Source organism: Giraffa tippelskirchi, chromosome 2, assembly GCF_054371585.1.
Source record: "Giraffa tippelskirchi isolate mGirTip1 chromosome 2, T2T-mGirTip1v1.2.pri, whole genome shotgun sequence".
Classification (NCBI taxonomy): Eukaryota; Metazoa; Chordata; class Mammalia; order Artiodactyla; family Giraffidae; genus Giraffa; species Giraffa tippelskirchi.
In genome coordinates, this window is record NC_137276.1 from 32808727 (window position 1) to 32830640 (window position 21914).

General features: G+C 46.6%; 1 protein-coding gene across 1 annotated transcript in view; it reads left to right on the plus strand.

Moving 5' to 3' along the window:
* The window catches only part of TLL2 (tolloid like 2), a 137299-nt gene that overhangs the window by 22119 nt on the left and 93266 nt on the right, over positions 1 to 21914 (plus strand). Inside the window, exon 2 of the mRNA XM_081551123.1 lies at positions 9421 to 9531. Within this exon, the coding sequence (XP_081407249.1) occupies positions 9421 to 9531 (111 nt within the window). The remainder of the gene's footprint in view (positions 1 to 9420; positions 9532 to 21914) is intronic.

The following is a 21914-nucleotide window of genomic DNA, read 5'->3' on the forward strand; positions in this document are numbered from 1 at the left end:
ACTTTACAGTTATTTATTACCTAGACAGCATATTAAAAAGCAGAGACATTACTTTGCCAACAAAGGTCCATCTAGTCAAGGCTATGGTTTTTCCAGTAGTCATGTATGGATGTGAGAGAGTTGGACTATAAAGAAAGCTGAGCGCCGAAGAATTGATACTTTTGAACTGTGGTGTTGGAGAAGACTCTTGAGAATCCCTTGAACTGCAAGGAGATCCAACCAGTCCATCCTAACAGAAATCAGTCCTGAATGTTCATTGGAAGGACTAATGTTGAAGCTGAAACTCCAATCCTTTGGCCACCTGATGTGAAGAGCTGACTCATTTGAAAAGACCCTGATGCTGGGAAAGATTGAAGGTGGGAGGAGAAGAGGACAACAGAGGATGAGATGGTTGGATGGCATCACTGACTCAATGGACATCAGTTTGAGTGAACTCCAAGAGTTGGTGATGGACAGGGAGGCCTGGCGTGCTGTAGTCCATGGGGTTGCAAAGAGTCGGACACGACTGAGCGATTAAACTGAACTGACTGTGTTATTACAGAAGTTTGCTGAAGCTGGCTATTACCTGCTTGTGAGAGCTGAATGTACACGTATCCTTCATCTCTGTGTTCTGTGACCTTGAAGTCAGCCATGGTGGGTGTATTTATACCAGAGAAAAAAGACTTTCCTCTCCCCCAGCTAGGAAATGGCAACCCACTCCAGTACTCTTGCCTGGGAAACCTCATGGACAGAGGAGCCTGGTAGGCTGCAGCCATGGGATCACGAAGAGTCAGACACGACTGAGCGACTTCACTTTCACTTTTCACTTTCATGCACTGGAGAAGGAAATGGCAACCCACTCCAATATTCTTGCCTGGAGAACCCCAGAGACGAAGGAGCCTGGTGGGCTGCTGTCTATGGGGTCGCACAGAGTCGGACACGACTCAAGCAACTTAGCAGCAGCAGCAGCACTTCCTTGATTATACATCATTAAAAAGTATTTCTTTAAAAATGACTCCTTTTTTATTTTCAAGTTTATTATGTAATAGCTTTTAATTTTTATTTGACTACTTTCAAGGTTTCTATTTTTGATTTCTGAAAAGCAGTTTTCCTGTTGTATTCCATAATTTATTCCTGATAGTCAGCGTCCAGAGCTTCATAACCAAACACCACCACCAGGTGACAGCTCCCTGAATTGTGGGTTGGAGGTCCATTGAGGTTAGCCTGGACTGGAAAAGATGGCATTTTCTTTTTTTTTTTTTAAATTAATTAATTTATTTTAATTGGAAGCTAATTACTTTACAATATTGTAGTGGTTTTTGCCATACATTGACATGAATCAGGCATGGGTATACATGTGTCCCCATCCTGAACCCCCCTCCCACCTTCCCCTCCGTCCCATCCTTCAGGGTCATCCCAGTGCACTGGCTCTGAGCACCCTGTCTCATGAATCGAACCTAGACTGGCAATCTATTTCACATATGGTAATATACATGTTTCAATGCTATTCTCTCAAATCATCCAACCCTCGCCTTCTCCCACAGAGCCGAAAAGTCTGTTCTTTATCTCTGTATCTCTTTTGCTGTTTCGCATATAGGGTCATCATTACCATCTTTCTAAATTCCATATATACGCATTAATATACTGCATATAATATTAATATACAATTAATATTATTATATATTGGTGGGTTTTTTTCTGACTTACTTCACTCTGTATAATAGGCTCCAGTTTCATCCACCTCATTATAACTGATACAAATGCATTCCTCTTAATAGCTGAGTAATATTCCATTGTGCATATGTACCACAGCTTTCTTATCCATTCATCTGCCAATGGACATCTAGGTTGCTTCCATGTCCTGGCTATTGTAAACAGCGCTGTGATGAATATTGGGGTACACGTGTCTCTTTCATTTCTGGTTTCCTCAGTGTGTATGCCCAGCAGTGGGATTGCTGGGTTGTATGGCAGTTCTATTTCCAGTTTTTTAAGGGATCTCCACACTGTTCTCCATAGTGACTGTACTAGTTTGCATTCCCACCAGCAGTGTAAGAGGGTTCCCTTTCTCTGCACCCTCTCCAACATTTATTGTTTGTAGACTTTTTGATAGCAGCCATTCTGACTGACGTGAGATGGTACCTCATTGTGGTTTTGATTTGCATTTCTCTGATAATGAGTGATGTTGAGCATCTTTTTCATGTGTTTGTTAGCCAAAAAGATAGTATTTTCACTGGTGTACATTTTAGATCTTTCCTATGGCCTATACACCCATGTTCTACATTTCTGTGAAGAATTACCCTGCTTGACCTTTTCCTTACAGCCATGACAGGCACAGAGGGGTAGAGGAGAGCCCGTGGCCCCAGGGGCGTGGTTGCTGGAGGCAAAGCCTCTAGTGCCTTGAGTCAGTGCTTCTCAGACTTCACTGTGTACACGTTCCACCTGAGGATCCTGTTAACATGCAGCTTCTGATTCAGCAGCTTTGGGACAGGCCCTGGGAGTGGGTGTTTCTATCAAGTTTCAAGATGAGGTCAATGCTGCCCATCTAGTGTGTGTGTGCTCAGTCGCTCAGTCATGTCCAGCTCTTTGTGACTCCTTGGACTGTAGCCTGCCAGGCTCCTCTGACTGTGGGGATTCTCCAGGCAAGAATACTGGAGTGGGTTGCCAGTAGCCAGGGGTCGGTGGTGGAAGAAGAAAGTTACCCAACTGGTAGGAATCCTTCCTTCAAGAGTCTTCTCTTAGGAGGCTGATGGGTCTTGCCTTTTGGTAACCATTCAATAGCTGTGTGTTTTGAATGTGTAGACTTAGCTCAGGTGTGGTAGAATGTCCTGCAGCTCTTCTGGAACAAGAGGACCCTCCAGTCCATTCAAGAGAGACCCGCAAGTTGTCTTGGAGAAAAACAGGAGACAAAGGCTTTGTCTAATTGAGAGGAGAGGCTATTTCAGAAACGGACTCCCTCTGTAACTCCATGGATGCAGCCCTCAGAGTCCCTGCAGTCAGATGGAGCCCACCTCTGAGGTTGGGAGCCTGGCGGGAGGCTCTGGTGGCATCCTTCTCTTGCAAACAGAGCCCGTCCTGTGTGCTTGGCTCAGTAAATGTTTACATCCTGCCTTCCTTCCTCAGTCTGCTCTTTATCGTGCCTTTCTGCTGGAGGAGGAGCCATAAAGCCACAGTAGATACTGTGTTGATATGAAGTTGTGACCTCTGGGGAATCCCAGAGTGACAACACCTGCCTCCAAGCTGATTCCTGAGCATTTTTATGTTCTCCTATGGGGCATTGGTTGAGATCGTTGAAGGAACTATGTGCAGAAGAGCATGCATGTTGTTGTTGGAGTCTGGGGTGATGGCTCCCCACTGTTGCCTCAGGCTTATTTTGAATATCTAAAGCCCATGTCTTACACCTTTGGCCTTGGGATTTTCACTCTTGGCTCCCAGATGCATGTGGACAGATTCTACTGTACTAGTTCAGATGACAGGATGATGAGAATCGTCCTGGACTGGAGCCCTGGCTCTGCGAAATGCCTTGTTCAAGGACCTTGAACAAATCATTCAACCTCTCTCCACAACATGCTCATGTCTATGGAAAAGGATCAAGGTAAGACTGGAGATGACAACCTGATTCTGGACCTCTGTTCTGGGGTACCAGTTACTCTGGTCTGAAGCCTGATGTTGGGGAGCTTCCAGAGCCCAGTGCAGTGCTGGCGAATCATTCTAGGAGAGGCATCTAGGTGACGAGCAGCAGCCTTCTTGGATTGTGTCTTTGAGGGACAAGTTCAGTCGTTCAGTCGTGTCCAACTCTTTGCAACCCCATGGACTGCAGCATGCCAGGCTTCCCTGTCCATCATCAACTCCAGGAGCTTGTTCAAACTCAAGACCATTGAATCAGTGATGCCATCCAACTATCTCATTCTCTGTTGTCCCCTTCTCCTGCCTTCAATCTTTCCTAGCATCAGGTCTTTTCTAAGGAGTCAGTTCTTCACATCAGGTGGCCAAAGTATTGGAGTTTCAGCTTTAGCACCAGTCCTTCCAATGAATATTCAGGACTAATTTCCTTTAGGATGGACTGGTTTGATCTCCTTAAGGGACAAAAGAGCTGCCTTTAGGATTCTGAGACCGCATCCGTTGGACAGAAGGGCAGTGTGTGAGATCAGATGTGGTGTCAGGGACCCTCCAGGACCACAGGAGAGGAAGCTAGGCTGGGTGTGGGAGGGGGCTCTCTGGGTCCTGAGATGGACAGTCCAGTGGCAGACCCTGTGGTCTTCCCAGTGTGTGCTCCCAGGGGCAGGCTGGGCCAGCCCCTTCGGTGGGGCTGTGGGTAAGGGCTGCCTTGGGCTGGGTGCTAGTGGTAAGTCAGTGACCCCCTTGCAGGGGTGGAGGGGTCATACCTGTTACAGCCTCTCTTGATCTCACTGTCCATCACCATTAATGGGAACCATTGCTGAGGATCTTCATGTCTGGAAGGTGCAGCTAAGCTGTGCATCTTATATTTACCCAGTGGTGCCTGGTGCCAACTTTACTCAAAGTATCTCACTTGATGCTCACAACAACCTTGTGGGGAAGCTGTTATAATTATTCATTCTCATGGGAAAGATGAGGAAACTGAGATTCAGAGAGGTTATTTGTTCACAGTTGCACAGGCACAGCTTGGACAGTTTGTCTCATTCAGTACCTTCAATCTTAGCCAGAGCATCTATATGATGACTTTTCTTAGCGTATATATAATGAGATTTGCTATATGAAATATGTGTACAACTGGAGCCTGTCCTCAAGGCACTTGGAATCTGGGAGAACAGGAAGCTGAGGAAGGAAACGTGGAAACTGAAAAAAGCCCGGTTTGGTTGTTCTGGCTCTGCCACTCACTGGCTATGTGACCCCAAACAAGTCATTCTCTTCTCGGAATTTCAGTTTCTTCATCTATAAAATGGGAATGAGAAAGGTCAAGAATTACTGCATATGGACAATCCAATATTAACTGTAAAGCCTTATAGAAAATACTATTCCTCCCCACACCCCCAGCTTCACTTCCTCTACCCCCACCCTTGCATTTATGGGCTCAGTAAATATTTGTTAGGTAGATGCACAGACAAAATTTAGCTCCTGTGGTCTGGTTGATGTGGTCTGGTTGGGATTGTTTTTCCTAAAGGAATGCAGAGAAAGGCTGGCATGTTTCAGGAGTGGGAGGAATACTTTCATGCAGAGATATGGCTGTTGGGAGCTGAGTGAGCTTCACAGGGCAGGGACTTCTGAATGAAGACAGAGTGGAGTAGGAGAAAGACAGGGAGCCCAGTGAAAATTAGAGTGACACGACTCGTCACTGAATGCTCCCTGAGGGCTGGGACCTGTCGTACTGAGTGTTTAAATTAACACACTTACCTCATTTGGTTCTTGCCAACTCTGCAAGGTAGGTAATAATATTTCAAGATGAGGAAACCGAGGCTCAGCAAGGTCAAATGATTTGTTGAAGGTCACACAGCTATCAAATGGCCATAACAGGATTTGAACCCAGGATTCCTCTGGCTTAAAATTACATGTTTTTAATCAACCTACCTCCCCAGGTGAACAATACAACACAGGCAGGCTGGAAGTGCTTTCAGGAAGAATTCCTTATGCGGGAAGCAGCCTGAGACTCCTTCCCTTTGAAGTCAGGAGGACTCCTGAGTGCTGGACATTGAAGGGCTGGAAGCCAGATGGAAACCAAGGCGGGCTGAGCAAGCCCAGGAGGAGTTTCTCGGCAGCCCTCTGACTTAGGAAGCTCCCTTGCCCTGACCTCTGTTACTCTCTGGTTTGCCAACTGGTGTGTGCAGGGGTACCAGAGACTTAGCAAGGGGTGCACTGTGCAGAGAATTTAAGGGAGTGAATATCCAGATTCTAAAGCTTCCACACAAGATTCTGTATTAAAACTGCTGGAGGATGCCCCTGTCATGGTGGTCCCTCCCCAGCTTTACCAAAGAGAGCGGCACTTGTCACTCATCCTGGGGTACAAAAGCCTCTGAGCACTAAAGGGAAAATGAGAAATGACTGGTCACAGAGCAGCCTTCTCTGATGATGAGTCAAGGTATCTTGGAAAAGGAAATGTCAGCCCACTCCAGTATTCTTGCCTGGAGAGTCCCATGGACAGAGGAGCCTGGCAGGCTACCATCCATGGGTTGCAAAGAGTTGAACTCAACTAAAAACAACAAGGCATCTTAGACCTGGCATTCTCCTGTCTTTTCCTATCTGTATGTATTTATGTTTAGGGGGATGCATGGTGCTTAGCGGAATGTTTTGAATTCAAAACAACTAAAATAGAGTTAAGTTAACGACAGTGATTCTTTTAAGTATAACTGAAATGGTTTCTGAACTTTCACTATTTCAAGATATGTGGATAAAACCTGAGATGAATATTTCCTTGTTTTCTTTCTGATGTAGCATGTGCTATTCAATAAGACGGAAGATGGTTAAATCTATTTTACCAAATCACATTCTGAAACATTTATTATAATTATAGTCAATCTTCACCGTATAAAATGTTCACTATTTTTTTTTACTTCTTGTGAACAAAATTAAAAATGTATTTAAACTCATGGGGGAAAATCTTAAATGTTAGGCTCACAATATACATAAGGATATGAGGCTTTTAAAAATTATTTTGGGGACTTCCCTCTGGTCCAGTGGCTAAGACTCCATGCTCCCAATGCAAGGGGCCTGGATTTGATACCTGGTCACGGAATTAGATCCCACATGCCCGGACTAAGACCTAGCACAGTCAAAAAATAATAAATAAATAAAATATTTGAAAAATTATTTTGGGGATATGTGGGCGCAAAAGCTTGAACATCATTGTGCTACTTCCTTGGCTTGTTGAAGTCTTCCCAGGTCCTGTTAGTATACTCCCTTTGCCTTCCACCCTCTTGCTTCCCTGTCTGCTCTCAGAATGTGAGGCGTGCTCCTGACTACACTGTGAATGCCATCATTGACAAAGATGCTTTTCCGTTGAGGAAAAGATGGCACTGTATTGTGGACTTGTGCTAAATCTTCAGGGAGGTGGGAGGGGCTCAGGACCCTCAGCTGGAAACCATCTTTGGCTGAGCCAAATTTGTTACACATTTCAACAAGGTGAAAATAAGTGTAAATTTCAAAGATTTAAGCAAATCGGTAGTTGTGCAAACCATCACCGCAGTCCAGTTTTAGAACATTTCTACAACCTGGAAAAATTCCTTCATGGCAACTTAGAGTCTGATCTCATCCACACCCCCAGCCATAAGCTATCACCATTCTTTCTAGCTCTGTAAACTTGCCCTTCTAAATGCTTCATATAAATGGAATCGTATAAGATATAGTCTTCTGCATCTGGTTTCTTTCACTTAGCATGATGTTTTATAGAATCACGTATTGTAGCATGTGTCAAGGCTTCTTTATTTTTTTTAAAGTTTGTTCTTTTTAATTGCTAGATAGTTTTCCATCATATAGATAGACCACATTTTGTTTATCCATTCAACAGCTGATAGACGTTTAGGTTGTGTTCAAGTTTGGGGCAATTATTAATAAAGCTCCTAGAGTCTGGTGGGCTACAATCCATGAGGTTGCAAAGAGTTGGGCACAACTGAGCAAGTAAGCACAGCACAGCACATTAATGAGGCTGCTGTTAACATCTGAGTACATGTCTTCATGTGGACCTATATTTTCATTTCCTTTGTGGAGATCTCTAGGAGTGAAATTGCTAGGTCTTGTGATAAATTTAGCTTTGTAGGAAAATGCCAAAAACCTTCCATAGGGAGTATACCATTTTATATCCCTGCTGGCACTGAATGAGGGTTCCCAATTCTCTACACCATGAGCCTGAGTTTTAATCAGTCTTTGTTACTCAAAGACCTTCTCAGTTTTTCTTTTACTGTTTAGTGATAAAAATAGGTTGGTTCTTCCAACTCCCCAAGTTCCTGATTTTCCAGATTCTCTCCATTCCTTTCCATTCCCACTATGAATTGCTCGATTCTTTTTTTTTAAAATTCAACTTATTTAAACAACAACAAAATAAAAACAATAAAAATAATTTACCTATTTCTCCCATACCTACCCCACTCCCTGCCTCTGGCAACTCTGTGTGTGTGTGTGTGTGTGTGTGTGTGTGTGTGTGTGTGTGTGTGTGTACTCAGTTGCTCAGTCACTCTTTGTGACCATATGTTCTGTAGCCCACCAGGCTCCTCTGTCCATGGGATTTCACAGGCAAGAATACTGGAGTGGGTTGCCATTTCCCTCTCCAGGGATCTCCCTGACCCAGGGATCAAACCTGTATCTTCTTCACTGGCAGGTGGATTCTTTACCACTGAGCCACCTGGGAAGCTTATATATACATGTATATATAAGCTTTCATGTGGAATATATATATTCTGCATGTAAAAGAGATCATGTGATCTCACGTGATGTTTGTCTTTTCTGACTTATTTCACTTAGCCTAATGCCCTCAACATCCATCCATGTTGTTGCAGCTGGCAAGATTTTGTTCTTTTTTCATAGCTGACACTTACGTTGTTTCCATATCTTGGCTATTGTAAATAATGCTGCAATGAACGTGAAGATACAGATATTGTTTCAAATCAGTGTTTTCATTTTCTTTAGATAAGTACTCAGAAGTAGAACTGCTAGGTCACATAGTAGTTCTATTTTTCATTTTGGGGGGAAACCGCCACATTGTTTTCCATAGTTTTTGTTGTTTAGTCACTAAGTCATGTCTGATTCTTTTACAACCCTATAGACTGTAGCCCACCAGGCTCCTTTTTCAGTGGGATTTCCCAGGCAAGCCTACTGGAGTGGATTGGCATTTCTTCTCCAGAGAATCTTCCCAACCCAGGGACTGAACCTGTGTCCTCAGCATTGGAAGGCGGGTTCTTTACCACTGAGCCACCAGGGAAGCCTGTTTTCCATAGGAGCTGTACCAATTGACATTCCCACCAACAGTGCACTAAAGTTTCTTTTTTTTTTTTTAATATTTATTTATTTGGTTGTGCTGGGTCTTAGTTGCAGCATGTGGGATCTAGTTCCCTGACCAGGGATCAAACCCAGGACCCCTGCACTGGGAGCTCAGAGTCTTAGCCACTGGACCACCAGGGAAGTCCCCACAAAGGTTTCTTTTACTCCACATCTTTGCCAACACTTTCTTTTCTAGTGTTTTTGATAACAGCCATTCTAACAGACGTGAGACAATATTTCACTCTGGTTTTGCATTTTCCTGACCTAGGCCTTTAATCTTCAGTGCAGTTGGCCCCAGCCCTGTGGCTTTGATGCATAGATTTATTATCTGTTGTTCTCTCTCTACCAGTCCTATCTCTTAGGCTCAGGGAGAAATTTGATTGGATGGACTATCTTTTCTAGAGTTTACTACTTAGCTTCCAATACCCTCTGGGCCACTAGCAAATTCATTCTTTGATCTCCAGCTTAAATTGATACACTTCTATTTTTCCTTCCCAGCTGTCTTTTGGGGAGACATTGCCTTAGATGAAGAGGACCTGAAGTTATTTCACATCGACAAAGCCCATGACTGGGTCAAGCAGTCAGTGAAGGACATGGGACACAGCACAGGTAAGTACAGTGTCTCCTCCACCCCTGCCTTGGAGGGAAAGGCTGGGGACTCGGACACGGGTAGATGTTGACCACAAATCTTTGGTATTTTGCCTGTTGGTCCAGGGCCCACCTGTCAGTGGAAAACCAGAGGGACCACACCTTCTCCATTGCAGGTTGGGAAGCTGAAGTTTGCCTGTCCTTCTAAGAAAACCTCCATTTGCCTCTTTATCCAAAGGTTCGACCCTGAGCTCAGAGACTTGAGCTCAACATAGGTTCTCAGGACTTTGGCCTCAGGGTCTAGCGCTTCCCAAATAGAGAGAATTCCTGGAGAGGCTCCACTGAGGACATATGGTAGTGACGCTGATGCTGATTAGTAGTGGGAAGATGCTTGTGAGGGGAGATGGCGAGGGAGCAGGGGTATTGTGTACTTGCTTGGCCTACAAACCAGGTGGAAATCCCACGCCCCCAGGCCAGGAAACACTGACAAGGCATATAATGCTTCGATGACACCTCTCCCACCCTCCTTCCTTGCCTTCACTTTTGGGTAAGCAGTAATGAGACTGGTTTCCTGAGTTTTCCTCACCTCCCTGCCCACTGTACTCAGACGCCTCCCTTCTGTGGAATCTCCATTCTCAGAAAGAAGCCCAGGGTGCTGCATTGTGGGAGATGATAGGCTGTGTGGCTGACAGTGACCAAGGCTCCTGTGTGCCAGATGCTACCCTTTCTCTGCTACCTGTGACCCCTCTACCCACCCTCCCTTCCTTTCTTTTGAGGTTTTAAAAAATTGTGGTAAGAACACTTAACGTGTCTTGACAAAATGTTAAATGTACAACACAATACTGGAAACTACAAGCACGATGTGATACAGCAGATCTCCAGAACATTCATCTTGCATAACTGATGATACTTCTACTGTGTCATAATACTGGATACTACCCTTTTTAGCACTTCTCATGGGTCTAATGCAGTGCTGGTAAGAGAAAGAGGAATAGTATGTGGCCTCCGCCTTCAAGGAGAGCTTTCATGCCAGGCAGACAGAGTTTAGACCTGGAAGAGCTCACTAACATCTCAAAGTTCAGTCTTCTTGTCTCTAAAATGAGAATGAAACCAGCACACCTGTCAATGGGGTTGGGAGGATTTACTCCGAAAGGAATGGGCTAACCTGGTGCCTGGCATGTGGCATGTTCTCAGGCAATGACAGATGTAATCACTAAGGCACCCAGTCCAGCAGAATGAAACTGAAGCGTAGATAGATAAACTGTAATTCCTCAGGGCAAGTGCTACAACGAATCAAGGGCAGTGGGGCCAAGAAAGTCATCATGGGAATAGTCACTCTTGCCTTGTGTCTTGAAGGATGAATAGGAGTTCCTTAGGTGAAGAATTAAGAAGAGACATTTCAGCCAGAGGAGAGACTGCGTGCAGAGACAGGGAGTATGAAAGGGGCTGACTTAAGGAGCAGAGGAAGGTGTGGGTCACTGGAGGGTGGTTCTTTGGGGAGCTATTGAAGATAGATGCACCTGGAGAAGTTGGGGTAGATGATCAAGGTGCCTGTAGATGAGGTGGGTGGGAATGTGCCCAGAGTGGAGGCAACTCCTATGGTACCCAGTGTCTATGGCCCCAAAGAGGTGGGGCTTTCCTCTGTGGGCTGCAGGGTTCCTGCCTAATGTTTCTGAATGGAAATGTAATTTGCTCATCTCTGGCTGGGGGAGCTTGATGGAGTCCCCTCTACCACTGCTTTCCACATCCCATCTGCTGCCCTGAGGTTGCTGGGTTCCTGGCTGGATGCTTGGGCAGCCTTACCAAGCTGCTCGCTGGTGGTGATGGTGGAAGAGGGGTTGTCAGGGCCACCCCTTCCCCTCTGCTGATGAACTTGGTGGCATCCAAGAACATCCCCAAAGCCCCCCACCCCTGAGTGCCTTGCACAGCTCAAAGATTCCACTAGAACTAATTTATCAATTCTCCATTTCAGCATCTCCTGGCACAAAAGGCCCTGGGATCTGTATTCATTTGGGAGGGAGGAGAATACACTGTATTCATATTTCTGGGTATGGTCCCAATTCACTCATTCACTCACTCACTCAATTATTAACTGAAACCTCTACTGAGTGTTCATTTTGTGCCAGGTCTAGTGCCAAATCCTGAGAAGGTATAGACTGAGGTGTCTCTTAAGGGTTCACCAGCTTGTGGAGAAAATAGATGCAAAATGAATGAAGAGTTGGAGGTAGAGGTCCCAGGAAGCACAGGGGGAGTAGGGGCACTGAGAAGGACTGGTACCATTGCTAGGGTGGGGGAGTCAGAAAGGCTTCCCAGAGGAGGGGTCCTGGGGAGGCAGACGGGATTCCCAGATTGGAGAAGAAATTGAAGGGTAGAGAAAGACATTCCATACTGAGGGAGGGGTCATTCCTGGAGTGGGAAATGGGATGGCAACCTCCGCTGAATCGGTGATAAGCTCCCTTCTTGTCCAAGGTCTGCTCCCTCTTTATGTGTGTCGGGGGGTAGGACTGTGCTCAGGGTGTGGGGCAACTGCCATGGCTCATGGGGAACATGAGCAGCTGCAAGAACTAGGTGAAGCTCCACACAGGATGCAAGGCTGAGAGGAAGGCAAGAGGGCAAAAGTTGTCAGGAGGTCAGGGGTCCTCATCGCCAGTGGCCGGGAGAAGGGAGGAACGAGCTTCTTTTGGTGTCTGGCTTTATGATTATCACTTCTTTGGATTTGAAGGGACCTCTCCTGTATGGTTTGAAAAGTCCATTTGAATTTTAAATGGGATTTCGGAATCCAAATTATTTCTCACACTGTTATTTACATGGTGTGTAAATTACATCATAGTTGAGCTCCAACCAAAGGAAGCATCTCTTCATAATTCTATCATTCCAGCTCATCATATGCCCCCCATCCCTGCCCCCTGCCAGATTCTTACTGGTGTCCTAGAGAAGTTGATCAGATTGTAAGTTTTGTGTGATTATTTTTTTTAATTTTCTTTTTTGCGATATTGGGCTTCCCTGGTAGCTCAGCTGGTAAAGAATCTGCCTGCAATGCCGGAGATCCCAGTTTGATTCCTGGGTCTGGAAGATCTGCTGAAGAAGGAATAGGTCACCCAGTCCAGTATTCTTGGGCTTCCCTGGTGGCTCAGCTGGTAAAAAATCCACCTGCAATATGGCAGACCTGGGTTTGATCCCTGGGTTGGGAAGATCCCCTGGAGAAGGGAACAGCTACCCACTCCAGTATTCTGGCCTGGAGAATTCCATGGACTGTATAGTCCGTGGGGTTGCAAAGAGTTGGACATGACTGAGTGACTTTCACTCACTTCACTTTTGTTATATTATTTTAGTACTTAAAACTAGTGAACCTTGCTATGGCCCAGGTTCAATCCCTGGTCAGGGAACTGAGATCCCATGAGCTGTGCAATGCAAACAAAAAATTAGTGAATTTCACATGGCTCAGACATGCAGTATGATGTACTTTTCTGTGTCCAGTCCACGTGGCCACCACCCAGACCAAGGGATGGAATATTTCCAGAACCCCGAGATTCCCTCTCATGCCCCGTCCCAGGCAGCACCTACTCAACAGCAGCCATTCGTCTGACCTGTCTCCACACGAATGCATTTTACCAACATGAATGGACCCATGCAGCGTGTGTTGTTTGTGTCTCCTCCTCCTCAGTTGTGTGACTGTGGAATTTCCCCCATGTTGTGTGTGAAGCTCTTGTTTGTCCTCTTTGGTTATTGTGCTGTGTTCTCCTGCATGAAAATACCCAAATGGAGAGCCATTTGGACATTTGACCGTTTAGGGATATGATAACTGAAACTACTACTCACAGTCTTGTATCTACCTTTCGGTGGACATAAGCACTCATTTCTCTTTATGTACCCAGGAGTGGAATTGCTGGGTCACAGGGTATTTGTAAGTTATTAGTAGGTGCAGTCAGATTTCCCAAGTGGTTACACCAATTTACAGCTGTGTGGGTACATGTTGATTTGGAAAGCAGGCGAAGGTGACCATGCAGGACCCAGGGAGACCTCTGGATCTTGGTCTTTCCAGCTTGGGGACCCCACTCATACCTCCAGACCTGCACAGCATCATCATCACGAATGCTCAGGGTGGCTCCTATCAGCAATCCTCCTGCTGTTATTGAGGGACCTGCCATGGCACAGCATGGGGACCCAGGCTTGCAAATGTAAGTAAGAGACCTCAAAGAGAGGCTGGGCCATGGCCAGCCACCATGCCAGCTAAATGACCAGCTGCCCGAGAGTTGCCTGTCTGGGAGGCTGCCTCAAGGATGTGCAGGGAAGGGAAGCCTAGCAGCCCTGCCTCTGACTCCTTCACGGTGCTCTCCTAAGGCTGCCGTGGTGAGCTTCATGCCCTAAAAACCTGAGTATCTGTCTTCTTGTTCCTTCTCCCCTGTGAGCTGAGAGAGAACAGAGTCCACACAAATTCGACTTTGGATCCCCCAGAGGTGGCCCAGCACTTTTGTATCTAGAAGGTTGGAGACAGGAGAAGGAAGAGGTAGATGGAGACTGGCAGGCCCTGGATCATCTCCCACGGGCCTTAGGGGTGAAGAGCTCCCACAGGGCATTGCTCTCAGGAGTGCAGTCAAAGCACTGGTCACCATCACCAGCTTTGACCTCAGACTGTCTGGACTTGAATCCTTGAGCTGGGCCTCAGTATCTTCATCTGTTAAATGGGTAGAGTAATAATCCTTACCTCAGAGTGATGTTGTGAGAACCAAAGGAAAGAATACATGCAAAGTGCCGAGCACAGTGCCTGGCACATAAGAAATGCTCAATAAGTATCAACTCTTCCTGTTCTTCCTCATTATTAGTAGTAGTATTTGTAGAAAGAACACTGACCTAGGTGGGTTCAAGGTTAAAGTAGAGGATGATGGACATTTGTTATATGCAGGAGGGAACTTTGGGGCTTGGGCATGAGGCCTTTGAAACATAAACCTTCCTGATATTTCCTCCTTCCCAAGCTAGAGATATATAGTTTTTCTGGTGTGTTTTTATGCAAGGTTATTTTTATCTTGATTACTTTTCTCTGAGGGCCTATAGGACTTTGCATCTATCTAAAACAGTTATTTTATTTTCATAATGGGAATATCTTAAATTGTTTTTGCTGATTAAACTAATACCACTGGTTGTTAAAAAAAAAAAAAGTCCGATAGCTCAAAACTAAAAAGTATAAAGTGAAAATCCCCTTTTATCCCAGCCCCAGGGGTCCCCATCATGATCTGTTTGCTGGATCCCTTCCAGCCTTACTGCACTCAAGTCATGGGCAGATATTTTTTAAACATAAAAGGGATTTCTCTTAACACCCTCTTGTGTAACCTGCATCTTTAACACCATACCATGGACAAGTTTTAATGTGGTATTTTGAGGTTGATCACATTTCATTTACAACTCTGCCACCATTTATCAAATTAATCTATACAGATGGACATGATGGTTGTTTTTCTTCTTTTCTGTAATTTTTTTTTTTTTCCTACTAGAGACATTGCTACTGTGAACAACACTGTGTGTAGATCTTTAAATGTTTGCTTTGGTTAAAAAAAAAAAAAATTTAAAAGGAACCACACCTTTATCCGCTCTTTGTACTTCCAAATGTGTGAAAGGATGTATTCTTAGATATTGGTTATCTCATTTCCAAGTTTGGGTAATTACCCCTGGGTTTTTGGGAGGGTGGGGTGGGAACAAGGCTAAATCCCTGGAGGGGGATGGGATGCATTGTGGCCCCAGATACCTCCTTTCCCTGGTCTCTCCTGTGAACTTGGAGCTGCTTTCCTGGTTGCTGAATGAAACAGTGTCCTTGCTCTAGAAATGATCTGGTCTGCCTTGTTTTCTAGATGTGCTCTGTGTCCCAAATTCAGCCAGTTGCAGAGTCAGGACTAGAACCCAAGGCTTCCCATCTCCCAGGCTCTGTCCTCCGTGGTACCAACCTGTCTGCCGTGTTGCCAGAAGGAAGGAGTGGAAACCAACAGGGGTGCATGTAGCCATGCCTTTGCTAGCCCTGGGAAAGAAGCTGGAGTCTTTCTGGACCAGGAAGTGAGCCAAGACCTTGTACCTAGGTGGGTTTGAGAGCCCACTCAGTGTGCTGGGCTGGCCACAAAAATAGCCGCTGAGGGCTCTGGGTCCCCAGAAGGGAACCCCCTTGCTGGTCACTTAGGATCCTAGGCTATTGGTAATTATTTCTGATCAGATCAGTCTCCCTGCCTCCAGTTTCTGCTTCTCCATCCTGCTTCCAGGTGATCTTCCTGGATCTGACCTTGCAACCAATGTGCTAGATTGAATAGTGTTCCCCTAGATTTATGTCTATCCAAACCCCAGAATACAACCTTATAAGAAAAGAGTCTTTGCAGATCTGATTAGTTAAGGATCTTGAGATCATCCTTGATTTGGGGGGCCCTGAGTCCAATGACTAGAATCTTTATAAGAAGAGGAGAGGACACAGAGGGACACAGAAGGACACAGAGAGGAAGACCACGTGAAGAGCGATGTAGCTACAAGCCAAAGGACACCAAGGATTGCGGAGAGGTAGCTCAGCTGGTAAAGAATCCGCCTGCAATGCAGGAGACCCCGGTTTGATTCCTGGGTTGGGAAAATCCGCTGGAGAAGGGATAGGCTACCCACTTCAGTATTCTTGGGCTTCCCTGGTGGCTCAGCTGGTAAAGAATCCACCTGCAATATGGGAGACCTGGGTTTGATCCCTGGGTTGGGAAGATCCCTTGGAGAAGGGAACGGCTACCCACTCCAGTATTCTGGCCTGGAGAGTTCCATGGACTGTATAGTCCATGGGGTCGCAAAGAGTTGGACACGACTGCGCGACTTTCACTTAATCACTTAATCACCACGAGCTAGGACGAGGCAAGGAAGGATTCTCCCCTAGAGCCTAGAGCAGAGGGAGCATAGCCCTGCCAAGCCCTTGACTTCAGACTGCTGTCCTTCAGAACTGGGAGAGAATAGATACCTGTTTGTAAGCTGCCGACTCTGTGGTAACTTGTCATGGCAGCCCAAGAAAACTGATGCACTGCTTTTTAAAACCCTTCCATGGCTCCCCATCCCTTATCAGAAACATTCCTTATCTGGTGCCACAGGTCCTTGATGCTTTATCTACAGCCCACACACTCATTCCCTTCCCTCTCTTTATCCTCCAGCGAAACACTATGGCATCATGTCTGTACAGACCCCCAGTGTCCTTTCTTCGGGCCCTCTGTCCCCGCTACACCCTCTGCTCCAAGTCCCCACACTACAGAAAAAGAAGTGAAGGTCCACAGACAACCAACGACTTACCCAGGGCCCTACGACTGGGGAGATTCATGACCCCCTTTACTCAGCACAGATGCTGGCTTCAGAGGCCACCTGGGTTGACAGTGCTGTTAATATCAACCTGATTTTGTGCTTGAGACTGAGAGAGTACTGTTCTTTCCCTCTGCCTATTTTCAGACAGTCCCATTCCCTCCGCCACGAGAAGTGGCAGCAGCCTCTTGGATGTGTGTGGGGGTAAGGCGGCGAGAGTGCATTCTTCAGGGAGAGAACGTCCTTCTGTGAGCATTTTATGTGCAGTGAGAAGAATGGGAGTTCTGGGCAGGCATGGGCCAAGCTGTTCTATGAATGGGGCCCTTGAATTAACATTGCAGAGTTTCCTAAAGCTGCTAATCGGATTAGCTGTGTAGTGAAGGAAGTACTTAGCGGGACACACACAGACACACATGCAGGCACACACACATTCTCCCATTCTTTTGCATCCTCTGATGTGGGGTGCAGAGCCTGGCACCCCCTTTCTGAATGCTGGGATACTTCTCCCCCTAACCACACAAGATGTGGAGAAAAGGCCTGTGTGCTTGACATTTTAGGACTTTCTGGTTGTTTGTTTCTGTCCTAAAGCGTCCAGGAAGTGAAGCTGAACATTCTCATCTTTGCAACTGTTTTAGAAACTTGGAGAGGAAATCTCATCTTGCAGTTCTCTCCATCCAGGTAATGGATCTGATTTCTTGCTCTTTGTAATGAAGACTCTGGAAGGGGAAATGGCTTTAACTACTTACTGGCTCTGATGGAAGCTGACGTTTCCCACTTTGTCTATTTTTGAGCCACTGGGCCATGTCTATCTCTTTTTAAGGAACCAACCTTACTATTAACTCCTGCCATCTGTGTATGACGTCCACATAAGCCCAACAGTTTGGGCATTTGAGTTCAAAATAATAAATTAGCTGGAGAGAGTCAAAGACTTAAATTGGGCTAACTTGCCTCCTCTCCTTAGGCCTTATCACTCAGAGATGGACCCTGAAGAGCCTTCGACTCCTTGAGTTCCTTCTCCTACTTTGTCTGTGACTTGTAGGGGTATGTGCTACCATCACCTTGTCTCAGAGTCTCCTCTGAATAGAGGGTCTCATGAAACCACATCCTGACTTCTTTCGAGCCAGTTTGAACTCTGTATTTGAGCTCTGGTGCTCCAAGCTGGTGGAGAAGGAAATGGCAACCCACTCCAGTACTCTTGCCTGGAAAATCCCGTGGACAGAGGAGCCTGGTAGGCTACAGTCCATGGGGTCGCAAAGAGTCGGACATGACTGAGCAACTTCACTTTCACTTTTCACTTTCATGCATTGGAGAAGGAAATGGCAACCCACTTCAGTATTCTTGCCTGGAGAATCCCAGAGAAGGAGGAGCCAGGTGGGCTGCTGTCTATGGGATCGCACAGAGTCGGACACGACTGAAGCGACTTAGCAGCAGCAGCAGCAGCAGCAGCTCCAAGCTGGAGAAAAGAGAGAAAGTAAAGGCCATTGAGCATTGAGTGGCTAAATTTGGGCACAAAAGGCTAAAGCGTACCCATGAGAGACCCACGCATACCACCCAGGTTCCTGGGCCCTGCCTTCCAAGGGACCCAACGTGTCTCTGTTCCTGGACACGTTTTTAGCCGTGAGGTCCTTGAGAGAACTTGTGAGTGGGGGTTGCTTTGAGCAGCCCCATCAACAGGCTGTGGTTTTTCTGACTGTCCTCCCATGGAGACATTTCCCATGCTGGGTAGACATGGCTTCAGCTTTTTATTAATCTTTATTGGTGATGGGCATGCTACTAACTGACCAGCGTCCAGGAAAGAAACGGGGGCAGTGGTGGCTCCTTGTGACATCCTGTAGAAGGGACAGTGTCCTGAGCTTATGGAAGAATGGCAGGTTAGACTTGCTGAGATGGAGATGATTGGGGTCTAAACTGTCTGCTGTCACATCAGAAAACATCATCTGAGTGAGATCTGGTGGTCGCTCTTGCTGGGGCCACTGGCTTAGAGGAACAAGAAGCTGTTGGGAGCAATCTTACTCATCCTTTCCACTGTCTCCTCCAGAGCTTGGGAATAAGGTCTTGGGGACTTCTTTTTCTCTCCTTATATTGGACTTGATATTTTGTGCTTCACAAATCTCTCTGAGAGTCTGATGAGTATTTTCAGCACTTCTTTGAGAAAAAGGTACATACACAGTTTTACTTGCAGTTTTAAGAAGTTTACTCTGTGAATTCCAAGTTATGAAACTCAGGTCCATGGTCCCCCTTTCCTGTCTGTTTCCACTCTATCAGAGATGTTCTCATGTGGACATCCTGGACCCTAGAGCTGCAGGATAGAAAGGCATGGATGCTGGTGTCAGGCGGGCCTCCCTGGCTCTGTACTGATTAACTGTGGGAGTTAGAGGATTCCTTCCTTATTTGGAAAGTGGAAATGTGGGGGGAATGGGAAAGTGTGGGAGGTAAAGCACTCATCCTGGAGTCTGAGGAATGGTAGGTGCCCAAGAAATAATACCCATATGACTGTCTGTATGCTGGCTCCTGCCTTCTCATCTCCCAGCCTACCTCTGTGTCCCAACTCCACACTCCCTAGATGCCTGGACATCGTTTCCTTTGCAGTACCCTGCCTGCATCCCACTGGGGTTTCTGGAGCTGAGCCTGTACTAGTGTCATCTGATCAGATGCTTGGATTTAGATCCCACCAGCCATGGGGAATCTCTATCAATCCCCAACATAAAGCCTTCCCTAGTCCACCTGAGTCAAACTCTAGGTCATGAAGTTGGCCAAACAAAGACCTGAGAATGGATTAGATGTTGGTTCTTCTTTGATGGCAACAGCCAAAAGAATAACTACTGTTTGTTGTGTGCTAATTGTGTCTTGATGTTTAGTTGCTTAGTCATGTCTGACTCTTTGTGACCCAATGGACTGTAACCTGCCAGGCTCCTCTGTCCACAGGATTTTCCAGGCAAGAATACTGGAGTGGGCTGCTATTTCCTTCTCCAAATAGTGTCTTAAATGATCTCATTTAATCTTCATACAACAGCTCTATGTGGCAGGTTCTGTTGCTACCTACAGATATGTAAGCTAATGTTCAGAGAAGTGTGTAACCTTTCTTTGATCACACAACTAAGTATTGGCAGAGCCAAGATTAGGACTTTACTCTGTCTAATGTCAAAGGCTGCTTTTAGCCTCTACACTGCATTGCTTCTAGAAATAGCTGCTGGCTTCACCACTAACCCTGTTGCCTTGAGCTGTGAAGGCTTGGTTTCCCCACCTACCTTTGAGAGGTGGTGATGGAAGACAAGGCACTTATGGAGCTGCTCTTCGTCCTGCCCACTGTTATCTCAGGTTGCTGTGTTCATGTTCAGTGTGTGCCTTGCTTTGCCACCAAACTGTCAACAGTTGTGACTTCTCTTTGTTTGGTCTTGGCACTCTCTCTTTAGTTCCAGCATCAGCCTGGGCACAGGGACAGCCGCAGACAAACCCTTGTGAGTTGAAGATGGAGCCTCAGGATTGCATGGTGGCCTCCTTGCTCCTCTGCTCCCCCAGGCCACTTGGGGTTAGGACTGTTCGTTTAAATGTGAGTGCCTGGCATGCCAACCACCAATGAAGAAAGGCGCATGCTCAGGGGTGGTGCTCTCAGGCTGGGCAAGCCCAGATCACCTTGCAAGAGTGTCTGAAGAGGGCATCCTTTGGCCACATGGTCAATAGCTTATCTTTACTGAGCCCTTTGTACAGAGCCCTAGGTGTGGTCCTTGGGTCTTTTCCAAGCCAGAGACGAAGTGCCAGCCTTTCTTCCCACTCCTCCAGAGCTCCTCTCAGCTCTTTTCTTTGCAGATCTGAGCCCACCCCTCGCTGATGGCTCTATTTCACCCCTCCCCTTCCAGAGAGAATTTGCCTTGGCTCCCACAGTCTAGAACTTGATTTTTATAGCTGCACTGTGACTTAGGCATGTCTTACACTCCCCTTGTGTCTGCCCACAGCTCTGCTGAATGCTGTCTTCTTGGTAAGAGTCCCTTTCCCTCTCTCTCCTTCCACTCCCTCTCTTCTTCCTTTAAGGACCAGATGCGAATTGGGAACCTCTTTTGTGCTCAGCACCAAGGGTACAGCTGTATCCACTTTTTCTTCTGCCATTAGGGAGATGGAATTTTAATGATGGACGTGATTACGGTCCTGCTTTGGAAGTACTGCAGGAATGGGGCAGGCTGAGGTGGGGGAGGACCTGGGACCAAAAGACCCCATGGGTTTGGGGGCCCTACCGACTTCCTGGAGGAGGTAAGGTCCAGTGGGCAGAACTCACACCTGGAGAGAAGGCCCAGGGTGACAGCTGTCATCAGGCAGAAGTTGATATTGGGCGTCCAGCCTGGGACCCAAGACCTGATGGAAGGCAGGAATGTTCATGTGAGGCCAGAGAGCCAGGCAGACAGTGTCAGAGAGGCCTGTAATAGAACTCACAGAGGGTTCCAGTGCCATGCCGGGAGTTGGGAAGAAAAGGCAAGAACCCCGGTTCTTCTGCAAAGTGGGTACTAAGGAGGACAAGAAGTCAGAGCCTTGGCCTGAGAGAATAAGGTGGGGACGAGGGTCAGAAATTAAGCAGAATTCCTTAGATCAAAATCGGAGCCAAAGGTGATGTGCCGCTGTGACCCTCGAGTGTGGAGCCCAAACCTCCTAAATCCCCCTGCCCGAGGACAGGGCTGGCCCCGCGAGCAGTCAGCAACTGGAGAGGAGGACTAGGGTGAGAGACCGGGCGAGGCCTGGCGGTTATTCCGCCCATAAAGTTTTCAATTTAGTGAGATGATTTGAGATGAAAAAGAGGCATCTGATAAAGTGCACATCTGCTCTTTGGGAAGGAAAAAAGAATGCAACATAAGGATTCTATCATCTCTCTCCCTGAGGCCTCGTTCAGAGGCTGACTTATACCTTGGATCGAAGCCAGAGTTCTCTGTGAATTTGAAGTGTTGGGAAAAGTTAATTCACCTTTGGATTGATTTTTATTATGACTGCGTTTGTCAGAATTTGGAGAAACTGGGCTGGAAGGCTACTTGGAGTCACATCAGGGTGCAGAACCAGGTGGGGGAGGGGCAGGGACCACCCTTGGGCATCCATGCAGGGAGCCGTTATCCCAGCCCCGCCACCCCCAC